Genomic DNA, 15,100 nt, shown 5'->3' with positions numbered 1-15,100 from the left:
TTGAAAACAAACTTAGCTTAACTCAGCCGGACCCCGTGCTCACACCTATCAGTACAAAATAATGATAGAAAGAATACAAACGCAGTAAAAATGGTAGAAAAAACATTAAGAAGTAAATCTTAATGAAATAATCGATAACACCATCGAGCACTGCGCGGTCCGTACTATTCAGAACGCGGGGGGGGGGGGGGGGGGGGGTTCTCCCTTCAGTGGTTCCAGCCCACAATGAAATACTGGACTTAGGTTGAACTAGAATCATTCAGCTGTCCTAAACACAATATGGCTCTTCCTCGAATAATATGGCAACAAAATTATTTAAAAAAATTCTTCAGAAGGCAAACTTTATAGTCTTAAGTGAAATGAAAACATTAAGGCAAATTAAACAATAAGAAGAGTTAAGGAAATTAAGAGCACATACTTTCCTCAACTGCTTTTTCTTTCTTTTTTGTAAGTGACTCTGATCACTGGCAAATCTTCATCCTTGTTTTTTTGTTAGTTTTTTTTTGCAGGAGCGGCTCAATATCACCGCGGTGCATGGTTTTCTTTTGTGTGTGTGTGTGTGTCTCAGACGACGAGTGCATCAAACAGTCGACAACACGTTCTATTAATAATTTACACACAGGAAACAACTGCTGTTGTGTACGTGGACATATCAAAGCCCGGAGACATAAATCAGCGAGGGGCTGAAAACATAAACATGCTTTCTCTCCTCCCTCTTAGCTTGAATTTATGGGTCGTCTCTGAACTCCTGCTTTACGTTGACTCCTCCGTCTCCATCGTCTCCTTCCTTGGTCAGTGCACATTTAGAAAAATGAAATGCATTTAGAACATTACCTGAAGTCAAACCCCTCCCTTCTTCATTCTGCACATTTGGACGTTACAGACTTTGTACCTGCGGTGAAGTGACGTCTGCCATCACACCCTGACGGCTTTTTGAAATAAGAAACCGCTTTGGGGCCGTGCTTAATTGAAACTGAGGCAAAGAGTCATGCACAGTTATCATTAGGGCTTCTGACACAGGCCTTTGCATCGATGTGTTCCCCCCCCTCCCTCCCTCCCTGCCTCCCTCCTCTTCGCAGACATGCACTGCTAAGCTGAAATGATTGCCCGCAGTGAAAATAATCTCCTCAGCCGCTTCTGCAAGACTCAGCACAAATGATGGATTGAAGTGAGAAGAGAGAGTCTTGCCCGCATGCCAAGGAAATGGGGGGGAGTGCATCTTGGCATTCCTGAGACCAGCGAGCACACTCTTACGTTATATTTAAAATGGTTATCGACCGGTTTAAACCACAGTGTTAACTGGCAGCAGCTCAACTCTTTCGGTTGATGCAAAATTCAAATTAAAAACTATGCAGAGGGCGGGGGGGGGGGGGGGGGGGGGGGCACAGCTTCCATGGGGGGGGGGGGGGGGATGATTGATAAGTAAGGATGATATACATTAATACACATTATCATCTGTCCATACTCTGTTCTAACAGTCTGCGTGGAGAGCTCTGGCAGGAAGCTTCACCTCTATGGCCTGATATCCTGCAGTAGTCATCATCACAGAGAACAGGCGTCAGGGTCGGTTATGGCTTATGTGTCCAAACGTCTCAGGCTTTAAACCAGCCCGCCCAGCATTCATAGCAGTGGTAGGAACGTGACACTGGCGATGCTTGTCTTCAGATTGGAATATTCCGTGTGTTGTTTTTCGTACAAGTCAGTGTCAGGACTTGACCCCCTTGGCGGGCTCAGTAGACTGCCGCACATCGGTCCACTCCTGCATGGTGTTCTGCAGGGCCTGGGTCTTCTCCTTGTCCACCTGCACGTAGTCCACCTTCTCGTCGGAGGTCACGGAGGACGTGGAGGGCTGTGGAAGGATGAGTAAGGCAGGAGTGAGACACTGGCCTGAGGGCGGAGAAATAAGAACAATCGACTGTAATGGATTAAGTCGACACAGAAAAAAACATCTGTTTACTTTTCTGTGCGGGCTGGGTGAGCCGGGCTGGAAGTCCAGCGCCAGGTAGTCCACGTTGCCGCACTTCCTGGGGGCCGGGCTGCTGGTGCCGCTCATGGCTGGCGAGGTAGACGCTGGGTTCTGCTAATGGGGGGCAGGAGGGGGAGGTGTTACTCACACAGCTACTAGCATGCAAACGAGTGATTCGTTTTAAAACAAAGAACACCATGTGCTCCCCCCTGATCTCCCCCCCTCCGGCCATCGGGACTCACCATAGCCACATAGTTCTCCTCACTGTCTGCAGAGTCGGTGCTGGTGATGCTCTGTGTGGAGATGGGTCGACAATGCTGGGAGGATATGGAGTTCATAGGCGGCCTGGAGCAAAGCAAACAGGACAGTGAGTGCGTCTACCTTCTGACCTCAGGCAGGAAGAAAGTAACAGAGGCAGTCTGTGCCATCAAGCTGGGTTTGTGTGTGTGTGTGTGTGTGTGTGTGTGTGTGTGTGGGTGTGTGTGTGTGTGTGCGTGGCCGGGGGTAATCTATCTTGAATGACTGATGTGAGACTCACATGGGCCGAATCCAGGACATGGTGACCGGACTCTTGAATGGCAGCTCATCAATAATCCCATTGTTCTTCAGATCCAGAGGTGTTGGCTTCGCTGTGGAAAACAAGAGCGAACGCTGTCAACAAAATAACTGTTGTCTTTGTTGGAACAGTAAACAAAGCAAAACCTGGAGAGCTGATAGAAAGATGGAGATTTCAATAGTTACAACTAGAGCCTGACATGTATGAATTATTGGGGGGGTGATGTAATGACAATAGAGAGAAGAAAATTCACAATTCTGATTCCTAAAATGTTGTTTTCAGATTCTTATGACCGAGAAAAGTAATGAGGCTTGATATTTAACAGCTTTATAAGAGTGTCTTTATGATAAATAGTTATAAATTAAAATAAATTCCAAATACGACCAAATATTTAGAACTTAATTCAATAAAATGAATATATTTCAACATCTTTTCTGCACTTTTTATTCTGTAAAATATACAAATATACCTTTTTTTACATCTGCAAACATAAAGGATAATTAACATATAGCATAAATGTATATATGTATAGTTTTTATAAGCATGTTATAGTTTTTTCTATATATTTCTAACTTATTGTTTTAGATGTTCATTCATTGTCTTGTTGTTTCTGTGCATATGCAAAAAATATGATCTGGCTTAAGATACATATAAGATTTGCTAACGTCACACTTTAACTTTGTGAAACACCCTATTACTCTGCTTCTGAAAGGCCCTTATAGAAATAAAGTTTATTATTATAATATTATTATTACGCTGCCAGAAACTTACACTTCCTGTTGGGTTTGAGGTTGCGGTTGATGGGCGGTGGCGTCACATCGCTGAGGCGGCTGGGCCGGTGACACAGGGAGGCGCTGCTCCCCTTGCGGGCAGGTAGCGTTGCAGAGAATCCTGGGAAATCAAAGTGATGTGGCCCAGGGCTCATGGGGATGTAGATATTCTTAGGACTGTCAGCCAGGGCGGCGCTGAGTGGCGACGAGCCCGGATTCATGGGCACGTAGTTGTCATCCGAGTTGCCGCTGTCGGAGCGAGTCAGGGGGGCTTTGGTTCTCTGGTGTCAAAGGGACACAGCGGTCACATGACATCTCAATCTCTCTGGGCTCTACTCTGCAGAAAAAACTGCAGCGCTCGACTCGAGCAAAATATGGAGGAAATGCATTTTTTTTTTTCTCTATCTGTGTGCTTCATGATGGCGCCACTGCACAGGATTGATCTGAGCGGCGAAAAGGAGCCGGTGACTCACCAGGTAGGAGCTGAAGCCGTCATTGACCGACTCCACAGACTGGCCTGAGCTGTTGAAATGGATGGGACGGTGGTGGCTGTTCGTTTCGAAGGAGGAGCCTGTGGGGAGAGAGAGAGAGAGAGAGAGAGAGAGAGAGAGAGAGAGAGAGAGAGAGAGAGAGAGAGGGGGGCGAGGGGAGAAATCAATATTTACCACTGCTGTAAACTGGGAAAGGGAAAAGAAAAACATCCCCCTCACGTGAAGCAGAGTCAGACGTTCTGCAATAATCGCAGCAAAGGAGGTGGAGTAAGAGAAAAGACACATCAAGGAGGAGAAGTTGTGTTTCTAATGGAACCAACACAACATGAGTGGCACTGCATTAAACGCCTGACTGGGTCCGAATTAGTCTTTATCGAAGCACAGGTGTGTGAACAGCCTGTAGCCTCACTAACAAGGGTCAGAGGTCAACTCTGGCCTCGGGCTGTACGAGGCCCCCGAGCGAGGACTTTGCAAATTCTGGAGTCGCTGCACGGCTTGAGTTTCATTAGTGTCTCAACAGAACCGTGTGTCTGCCGGGCCGGCGCCTTTGTTTCTGCTCAGCTGCGGCTGTTGAGTCAGTAAAACGAGAGATAGCGGAAGAGGGAGGGAGCGAGGGGGGGAAAGGGGGAGGAAAAGGAAGTGCAAAGTCGCCACAACGCCACGGGAGGATGGACCCGATGAGGCCGTGCTGCATTTTGAAAACAGGAAACAGGTGAAAAGTGCGATTTCAAAAGATCTGAGCGAGTGGAGCCGAGGCGGCGTTCAGGAGGAAGACGTTAGGAAAACAGTGGAAGAAAGAGAAAACCTGTGTACCTCTGTGCAGCCTGATGTTCTCAACAGCAGGGAGAGTGTTCCTGCGTGGGATAACCGACACCGCAGGCGTCACCTCCCCGTTCTGGCTTCCCACCGACTGGGGACTCCCCCACTGGCCCTCCGACCCCTGGCTGGGCTTCGGGGGCCTGGGCGGGGGCGCACAGGACGACTCGGAGCTGGAGGGCGTCAGGGCGTTGTGATTCTTATCGAACGTCCGGGGGATCTGGTAGAAGGAGCCGGGCGTGGTGGGGATGTCGTAGTTGTCCGTGGGCCGCTCGCTGTCGTGCATGGTGGCCAGGGCGTTGCAGGGCGTCTTGAAGGTGTACACCTCCTCGTTCTCCAGCTCCGAGTCGCCCAGCCCGCTGTGGGCCGGCGCCTCGGAGCTGAAGCCCCGCGGCAGCACGTAGCAGGCCTCCTCGGACGAGTCGTCCTGCGAGGGTAACTGGTGTTTTCCTGGTTTGGGCAAACTGTAGAAGCCGTGCAACTGGCCGCCCATGCCGTTCAGACAGTGGGAGAAGCCGTGAGAGAGTTTCTGCACAGCAGAGTCGCTCCCCACGAACAGGTTGCTCCGTGTGGCCTGGGAGAAGCTGGCACTCCTGCAACATGGACAAAGACACACACACACACATAATCAGCCCTTTGATAATATCATGTAGTACAGTTGCATTAGATGTAACTATCCACAGAGCCAGGAGATGGCACTGTAGCTCTTCAGAGGACACGGCCCCTCTGAAGGCTGCAGCACATTTCAAAAACAGCACATCTCTGCAGCCGGGCTCGAGCCCCTCGGTGCAGCTACACAGGAATCGGATTTCCAGGGTTGTTGTTTATTTCATTTCTTTGAGGAGCTGATTTGTTTACACGTTTCCCAGCGCGTGGACAGGGAGAGAGGGCGTCCACGTTCAGAGGGCGAGCGACGCGACTTTCTCACAGTGTGTCGGCCTCGGTTTAGACACCCCAGGGACAAGCCTCATTTATTCTGGCTCCTCGGCGGGGCCCTGACCTTGAGCAGCAACTACAACCAGCTCCCAGTTCAGAAGTGTCTACCCAGTTAGCCGAGCAATGGGCCCGACTAAGTTGTCCGATGTAAAGACAGGAAATCCTCGAGGTGTCGTTTCTTTACGTCCGTGCTGATCTCACTTTGGGATTTCACGCATATGCATTAGCGGCTAATGTTCCAGGTTATAAATGGAACACAATTTGAATGAATAATGCATCAAAGTGACGTAATTAATATCGACCTCACGCTTTGCTGCCTCCTCAGGATTTTTTCGATCATCAATCAATAATTTTTGTTCATCATTTTTCCGTCCGTCACTGGGAACTGAACGCCACTCGGTCATCAGACCAGTTTGGATCCGACGTAAATCACCAGATGCCAGTCCTAATTATCAGACACACAGAAATATCTGCATGAAGCCGATGAGATGGATGGTGCGGTTTGATTCCCTGCGTCCCACCGAGGTCCAGCACAGCAGCAGATTTATGTGCAAGTCGTGCGGCTGGGCGGGCGATTCCCTCCCGGGCGAGTCCGGACCTGGAGCCGTGATGAACGGCAGCCTCGACCTCATTGATCATCTCACTGTACGGCCTATCTGCAGAGCGGCATCCTTATCACAGCTGCCTTTTGATTCTTGGAAGTGGCCACTGGAGGTGAGGGGAATGTTAATGGGGGGAAAACTCAGGAGTGCATTTAATAAACAAAAGCCTTTGTTTATTAAATGCTCAGCACAACCGTGTAGAAACAGCAGCTGACCAAGTATCCACAGTTTCTGATTTATGAATATTCGTGACAGTCTGATTAAACTCTGCTTTAAGTCGAAATATATTTTAATTTTTCTGGCATAAAATACACTGGATGGACCAAACTGAGACATTTACATGTGATCTTTAAATAATTATCAATATGGCTTATTAAAATGACAGATTCTGTGTTAATCCATATCCCCTTGTCCTGTGTATATATCATTATCATATTATTATTAGTAGCTGCCTTGGAAGTTATGCTTTCATCTGTTTGTTTCACTGTCAGTTAGCTGGCAGCATTACACAACAACTGCTGGGCGGACTTCCATGGAACATCAGGGGCAGGATGTGGTTTGTGTCTGTTAATCAACCAGTGCATTTTAGATTGTGAATCATGAACAGGGGGCGGAGCCAAAACTTTCTCCCACCGTCATTTACGTTATGCGTGATCTTGCAATTTTTTTTATTGATTTCTCAAAGAATACTTAAAAAGGGATATTATGTGAATTTAAATGTGATTCCATTGGGAGCGTGACCTTCAAGTTAGAAAGTTACACAATAATAATACATTAAATAAGTTTGTTTAGAATATTCACTTTAATATTCTTCAACCAGATTGCTTTTAAAATACATTAATAATCTGAAACACACACACACAGACACACACACACACACACACACACACACACACACACACACACACACACACACACACACAGTTAGCTTAACCCCCCCCCCCCCCCCCCCAGTAACAGTAGTTCGAACCCTCGGGGGCTTCTAAACTGAGGAAGCGCCGTAAACCTGTATGTTGACCTGCATTAACGGATAACAGGAAACTGACACAGGACGCCCGGGGGTCGTGACCTTTACCTTGCGCTCTCCGTCTTCCTGCTCATGCACTGGTGGAGGAGGAGGTAGTCCTGGGGCGCGCTGTTGGACAAGGAGCCGGAGTGTGAGTGGCGCACGGGCACGTCGAAGGTGAAGAGGACCGGCTGCCTGGAGTGGACGGGGGCGGAGGACTTGCGCTCTCCGGTCAGAGGGGCCGCGGAGCCGGTGTCATCTGCTCCGACAGAACGTGGCATATGTTGCGACCTGCCATCTGCAGACGGGGGGGGGGAAACTGGAGTTATTGATTGTTTTACCCCACAAGAGTGTTTTTCTTTAAACATGTTAAATCAGTGTTGTACAGATGAGGCGTCTTGCACTTTCAAATGCACCACAAAGTAAAGACCAGTCATGTAATCATCCCTTCAACATTTTCCTTTTGTTGTCAAAAAACCCCTGAAGTCAGAGTGTGTAATTCATTTGAGGGGTTCAAGCCGTGACGTGACCTTGCTTTGCATGGAGTCTTGTATTCAGGAGCTTTCAGTCTGCTCTCTAATCAATAGCGAGGACGGATCTGTCTCAGGGGAGGAGAGAAAACAGAGTCCTTCTGCTTTTTTTGGGCTGCAGGGTGTGAGTGGTCCAAAAGCACATGATCCAAGTTATCCTTTATGACCAGGGTCAATGTGCTTTGTTGGATTTTATTGAGCCGAGCCCTGTTTTAGCACAGCAGGACTGTGAGAACAAAATACTCCTGCAAAATCTGGAAGAAAAAAAATTGATCTGTGCTTTGTTAGAAACTGACAGCATACAGTCAGGAAGGCTAAAGTAAATAAATCATCGTAATAAATATACAATTTAAATGTGCAGGAAATAAATGTGCACTCATTTGTTTCTGTGCAAGATCCCTGTGTTTAAAGGCTTTAAAGGAAGTGCAGATCTAAGATGGGGATACTGCACGCAGGCTGGGCAGGGGGCCAAAGAGAGGGGGCGCACACTGAGCTGTAGGAGTAGAGAGTGGGCGGCCCACTGATCCATCGACCCGTGGAGCTGTGTGCAACACAAGGAGGAAGAAACAAGAAAGAAGAAAACAGGTCTTTTGCAGAATCTAATCTCCGGTCTTTTCACTGTAAACGCGAGGGATTTGCATGATCACGTGTGGGCTAATTAATGAGATCCACTACAGACCCATATAACCGCTTTTATATCAATTGTGTCTTTGGTTAATTGTTCAATTTAATATGTCAAAAACAACAAGTGAAATAAATGCACTGTGCAATTTCTAAGAGGCTCGGGAGACAGCCAGAAAATTGCATGATTTAAGAAAGGTTTAGAGATTTAAACAAAGATATGTACAAGGATGAAAACCAGAGAGAAACTGTAAATCTACTGGTTTAAAAAACAAGTGCAGTGTTTGTTCTGAACCAGTCGGTTACAGGAACGGGTTCTTTGCTCATCCTGTGGCGACGCCGGTTTGCAGTTTTCTTTCTGTAACTGTAAAAAGTGACGGCAAGGACTTGAGCCTGCTGCAGGATTCAGTCCACAAAACCCACAAAACCTGCACAAAGAGCTGTTCACCTGTTTATTTAAAGCTCGACTCAGAACCAAGTTCCCCTGGCTGTGAACGAGCTGTTCTCACAGTCAACGGGTTTTTAAAAATCCAAAGTTTCACCTTCTGTGCGTCCAACTCGCAGCAAATTCAACACCAGGGTGAGAAGTGTGAAGCCGCTGAGATGAATGTTCCTGGAGACGTGTGAGCCACGTTTTAAACAAGGGGGGGGGGACTTTTCTCTTATTGTTTGGATTATAACAACCAGTCAGTCAGCGCTGAAACGTGATGGTTACACAACTGTTCCTGGTCTCTCTCTCTCTCTCTCTCTCTCTCTCCTCCCCATCTCTCTCTCTTCTCTCCCCTCTTCCCCATTTTTACCTGCTCCCCCAAACCAGTGGAGGCAGATGTTGAGTCTGGTTTCCAGAGGTTTGTATAAAGTGCCTTGAGAAAATGTATATGATTCGGGTTAGGGTTCCTCGCAGAGAATATTAAATATTATCAAACCCACTTCAGCTGACACATAAAAGCTCTTGACGATGCTCCTGAAGTCATTGACGTCACTGTCCCTCTCCTCTCTCAGACCTTCACAGAGCCTGTTACGGGTCAAACGGCCTTTTAACAAGAGGGCAGAGCTCTGTGAGTCACGATGAGTGGTGACCATACACACACACCACAACCCTGGTGAATAAAAGACAACACACACACACCCCTGATGTGTGTGAGCGTTTGTGTATGCATGTGGAGTGGTAGGAGGGCGGGGGGGTATTCTGGATCCTAGTTAGCTAAATGAGGTCACATCAATGCCTGGGGGGGAAAAGGGCCTCTGCTGTTGGGTCTTCAGGCCAGTGGACATCAGTGAGATGCCCGGGCCCGAAGCCACACAGGCAGGGACTCCCCCCCCTCCCAATGATCCTCAATTACACCATTGTTCTGAGTGACTCCACTCTCCTCGGGCTGTTTAGGCATCATCTCCCTTCTCCACAAAAAGCTTTGTAAAAGCTTTCATCCAGTGCGGTGAGGACTGGGCCCCACTAACACGGGCAGAGATATTGATTCATCAGAGAAGAGCGACGTGGAAAAACAAACCAAGCTGGATTGATCCCTTCAATGCAGAGGACGGACAGACATTTTTAAAATGTGAAAATATACTTATCAAGGAGTGTGTGTCTGCGCCCTAAATGAGTTTTGATGAATGTGGCGTGTGAGATGAAAGAGGACGGGGCCGGTCGGCTGATGGAAGAGCCAAACACGGCTCATCACTGACACTAATGGCTCTGATGATGTATGTAACCACTGGGAGGCAATTCCATCATGTCACTGGAACCACAACACAGAAATAGAAGCAGAAAACAAAAACACTGGACCTCCCCCAATATGCTGTGTCATCTGATGCAAGGTGCTTAATTCAAGTGATATATTAAACTACGTGAAACACATGAGAGTCATACATCCAGTTTTCTAACGCTGAAGACGTCCACATCAAAACGAAGCACCCAGAAGAGACAACACGTCCTTCCCGGGACTTTCCTCGGCCTGAGACAAACATCAGAGCGGCGATGCATTAAAGGACCTTTTTTTTTTTTTGGTTGGTGAGCGACATATGGCTATTCCGGGTCAAAGAGCCCCTAAGTTCATGCGCCATCTTCCAATTACTCTCTCTAATACATCACCTACTGTCTCTTCTGCTCTCTCACCATAATCTAATAGAAGCTGGCTGCTGGTCTCCGGGGGCCAAAATTAGAACCCTGCTGCATCACCAAGAACAAGAAGGTCTTTGTGGGGGGCTCATTTCCTCTCGGCCCGGCCAGAATTAGCAGAGGACATACGATAATCTAATCTGAAACCAGATACAGAAATAGAACATATCACTGACCTATTGAAATGAAAGCGTGCCCGGTGGAGACATGAAGGAAGAGGGAAGTGTTTGAATTTGTTCTCGTTGTGCGCTTTTAACCCCCCCCCCTAAAATATTCCATAAAAAAGAATCATCTGTGGGAACACGCTCGTCCACCTGCCTTTCAAAACGAGTACTAGAAAAAACGCAATTTCCTTAATGGCTTCATGAGAGATTGTGTTTAAGAATTATAGCCTCTGAGCTCACTAGGCTACGACGGGTTCTGCAAATTAACCTCAGACATGTCAAGGCTCTGCAGGGGTCGGCCCACACAAAGGTGAAGGAATAGGTTCGATCCCCCGTCAAGGTGCCCTTGAAGAAAAGGCATGGAACCTGGAGGAAAGGGGTTAATCTCTCGTCTTATAGTATAATCCTACATTACTTGTTTTCCTTCATGGGGATGCTGGACCAGTGGCTCTTTAAAGCAACACAGCGTCCCAGGAGGCAACATAGTGGAATCCATTTGCATGTGTGGTTAGCAGGGATTGTTGGGGGGGGGGTTGGGAGCTCTCAATGAGATGGACATAACTGAGAGAGGGAGCCGAGATGGGATAGGTAGGAAGAGCGAGCAGAGCTGTTAGCGCCGAGGGAGCGTGACGCCCGGCAGGAAGAGAGAGAGAGAGAAAATGGCCTCCTCGCTCTGCTGAAGTGAACAAAGTGACATGGCTGTTCCCTCCTGCCTCGAACACACCGCTCGGTTGTGCATTGAGCAGAGCAGACACACAGGAGCGGTTTCCCTGATCACATTATTTCCCTGTGCCTGCTCGCTCGCTCGCTCGCTCGGCGGCGTCACGTGAGCACCGCCCCCTGAACCACGTCTCAACATCAACCTGCACCTCGAAACGCCGGATTGATCGGTCACCTGAAAGGCCCGGGCTCGTGAGGGGCCGGTGGATTACACAGCATGTAGAAACAATGGCTCATTTTCAAAACGCCATGACCTCATTCCTGCAAGGTGCTGGTGGTGGTGGTGGGTGGGTGGATAAATACTGTAGCTGTGAAGCAATGGGGGGGGGGGGGGGGGGGGGTGATGAAAAGTTGAGAGAATTTGTGGTGGAGGATGAGTGTTACTTTTCATGCTGTCATCGGAAAAAAAACTGCAGAACCTACGTCCACCTGGAGAGGGCCGAGCCGCAGCATGCAGCCACACCGGGCCAGAACCACCAGGATAAACGGTTCTGACAGTGTGGTTCATTACAGAGCGGGAACACACACAGGAGTCCTGATGGAGGCAGAATGTGATCCTTGTTGATGCTCTTAGCAACGACACACACACTGTCGTAATTCTGTCAGGACCAGCTCCAGGGTGGATCCTGGGTTGAATGGGTTTCTGGGATTGCATCAACGTGCAGCCTGATCAGCTAGTGCAGGACAAGCCACAGCTTACTCGGTTTAAATATAGGTACTGTGATCATAAGCTTTAATACTTTTAATATTTAAAAAACAATCTCTGTTGTAATCATTCTGCATTTGAGATAGATACGTCTGGATGAATGCTGAAAACGACAAAAGACTACTGTAGGTTGTGCTACTGTTAAAAAAAATGTCTGCCTCTGTAAAGAATCCTGATGTAAATATACAGAATTTAAATATAAGGACTCATTCTAGGGTTAAAGAAAACAACAATTCATACAATTTAGATGAAACACACTTCACCAGGATTATTTTTCATATTCAATTTTTGCCGATAGATCCCTTTTCACCTTTATCTTACACACGTTAACACTTGAACAGATAGAAGGATTCCTCTGTGCACAGGAGGAGGCGGCGCTGCCAGTACCCTTCATATCTCTGCTGACACCACCAGCCGACTGATTACAGTCAATGTAATACACGGGGACAGAAGTGGGAGGCCTGTGTGTCATCCAGGAGGCTGATTACAAAACAAGTATAAACATCTGCAGACATCAGCTCAACTGAATATAAACAGCTGGCAGAAGGACACGTGTCCTCGTTGCTGCAGGTTCAATGATGTGACCCTCCAGAGAGATTTGCTTCTCCACTCATTATTTAAAGAATCCGGCTGATGCAGAATTAAAAAACAAAGAATTATTTGTTGACCTAAATTCACCAAGCGAATTGAAAAATGTAGAAAAACTGTCATAACCAACAAAATAACTGAAAACAAACGAGTAACTGTAGTTTTCCTGAAAAGATAATGAAATAAAATTCCAGGAAAAACTGAGAAGCTGAATTTGATTATGTTACAAAACTGCTTGAATGATTTTGATTATTTAGATTAAATTCCTGTCTAGTCAGGGAAGGTTTATGTCATATTTTAACTGAGGGTGACCACAGCTTTACTATCTCTCCACTACGACCCTCCTTAGTCATTGATTCTAAGTGGAGACTGAATGTTCCCCCTCTTCTTCCTAAGCAAGGGAGAGAGTTGATTTCTCTCCAATGAAAACATTTGTATTATTTTGGAAACCGGAGACGCGAGTGAGATGGAAAATCCTTGATCATGATGATGTTGATCACTGTCACCATGACGGCATTTTCAAGCCACACAACAAGTTATCAATCTGGCTTTACAGTGTGAACGCCCCCCCCCCCCCTCGGAAAAAAAGATCTATGTGAATAAACGTAAGCACTTTTCAAAACTGCTGATGCCGATGCTGGAAATGCCAGATTTTTTTTTTTAGTAGTAACGCCTGAAAAACAATATGGAATTTCAATCCCTGGGAAAAAAGCTTGGAAAATACAGAGGAGGGGAAAAAAACAGAGTGGTAGCCATCATACACACACACAAAGAAAAAAAGAAGAGAGGAGGAGTGCTGACGAGTGAGAAACCTCGTCCCTTAGCTGAGCTTCGTCTCTGAGTTCAAACAGCCAGGAGAGAGAGAGAGAGGGAGAGAGAGGGAGAGAGGGAGAGAGAGAGAGAGAGAGAGAGAGAGAGAGAGAGAGAGAGAGAGAGAGAGCAGAACAGAACAAAGCCCGTGATTGACGAGATGATGTTCCATTCATTAGATTGCGCTCGGGGGTGGGTCTCCCCGGGTGCAGACACACGCCACACACCCCGGCCATCAGTATCTGATAACAACAGCGCCAACACCCACAAACAGATTGTGAGACCTGGAAACACACGATAACTCTCAGTGCACGCATGTGTCAGGAGATCAGAGGAGTTATCAGAATCCGCAGAGACGCCCAATTTAAAAAAAGAAAATCTGCATTTATCCATCATCTATTTACACCGACAGAAATCTCTGCCATCCTCTCTCTCTCTGGTGATTTGGACCAATGGGCGTGTGCACAGTGCATTCTCGAGTCTCTGGTTTCCAGCAATCCCTCAGATGCTGCCAGTGGTTTAATGGGATGCTCAGCCGTGGCAGCAGCAGCGAGCCGTCCTCAGACAGCTCTGTGGCAGCAGAAACCTGACCTTCCAGTGCCATGGAGCCTCATTACTTCTACAGAAATCGATGCGCACAAAGGGCAGTTTGGGAGGAGAGGAGGCAGACATGCAGGTGTTCTGAGACATCAAAGGATGGGAGTGTTTGCATTTATTTAAAAATACTGTATACACATTTATGCACTGTGTGTTTATATGCACCTATTGCTGTCTTCATACCATACATTAGTTTCTTTAAATGTTTTCAGACATAAAACAACTGTAAAATAAATGTGAATGAAAGTGAAATTCTAAACACCACACTGCTGTTGTGGTGTTCAGTCTTTAAATCCAACAGAAAACTGATAAACATATGAAGAAACTCCTTATAGGCGCAAAAACATGGTTTGTGAGGCTGATGTGACCTTTGACCTTTCACCATGTCAATCTATTCCCATTATCTGAGACTCTTAGTGAACATTTGCACCAAAGTTGAAAGGATTCTCTTCAGGTGTAATGAAATGACCTCTGGGTGCTCCTCAAATATCACGTTCACTGTGACCTTGAACTTTGACCTTTAATCCGAAAACCCACATGAGAATTTGCACCAAATTTGATAACTTCACACCCTTTTTGAGATATTATATTAGCAAGGGAAAGAAATGTGATGCAACCTTGAACTGTAAACACCAAAATCGAATCAGTTAATTCTTGAGTCCAACTAAACGTTTGTACCAAATTTGAAAAAATTCCCTGAAGACATTCTTGAGATATCAGGACAGAACGATGAGCAACACATATCACATCGGCCTCAGACTCTTAACGCAAAAATGCACAGACCCAAATCGAGACGTAGTGGGAAGACAGACTGGGAGAGAGTTGCTGTCGATGGTTGCGTAACACTGACTCGTCATGTGCTGCCCTCGGCCAACTCCACTTCACAGCTCCCAGAGGCGGCAGCTCTGACTAACCAGAGGTTCAGCTCGGATGGAGACGTTGATACAACTGATGGTTTCCATTATCTGAGGAAAACACTCTGAGAAACAGGCGTGTCAACACAACTTAGTTCCCACCAGTGTTTGGCAAAGCCCGGTTTAATTCCTTTCACAATCGTTTAGGTGCTTTACACCGGCACTGCGGCCACGTTAAAACAACAAAC

General features: G+C 47.0%; 1 protein-coding gene across 2 annotated transcripts in view; it reads right to left on the bottom strand.

Moving 5' to 3' along the window:
* Window positions 1-1,412: 1,412 nt before the first annotated feature.
* Window positions 1,413-15,100, bottom strand: part of gab2 (GRB2-associated binding protein 2) — a 34,143-nt gene continuing 20,455 nt past the window's right edge. The window contains exons 3-10 of one of the 2 annotated variants that reach the window (XM_062386266.1): window positions 7,213-7,441; window positions 4,597-5,192; window positions 3,766-3,863; window positions 3,294-3,573; window positions 2,505-2,595; window positions 2,209-2,311; window positions 1,958-2,080; window positions 1,413-1,849 (exon numbers count right to left, since the gene is read on the bottom strand). In XM_062386266.1, coding sequence (XP_062242250.1) covers window positions 1,706-1,849; window positions 1,958-2,080; window positions 2,209-2,311; window positions 2,505-2,595; window positions 3,294-3,573; window positions 3,766-3,863; window positions 4,597-5,192; window positions 7,213-7,441 — 1,664 coding nt within the window. In that variant the 3' untranslated portion in view covers window positions 1,413-1,705. The remainder of the gene's footprint in view (window positions 1,850-1,957; window positions 2,081-2,208; window positions 2,312-2,504; window positions 2,596-3,293; window positions 3,574-3,765; window positions 3,864-4,596; window positions 5,193-7,212; window positions 7,442-15,100) is intronic. The other variant, XM_062386267.1, reaches the window with a different exon arrangement.

This window comes from Platichthys flesus, chromosome 4 (genome assembly GCF_949316205.1).
Source record: "Platichthys flesus chromosome 4, fPlaFle2.1, whole genome shotgun sequence".
NCBI lineage: Eukaryota > Metazoa > Chordata > Actinopteri > Pleuronectiformes > Pleuronectidae > Platichthys > Platichthys flesus.
Note: the sequence above shows the minus strand (reverse complement) of the source record. Positions and strands in the feature narration are given on the sequence as shown.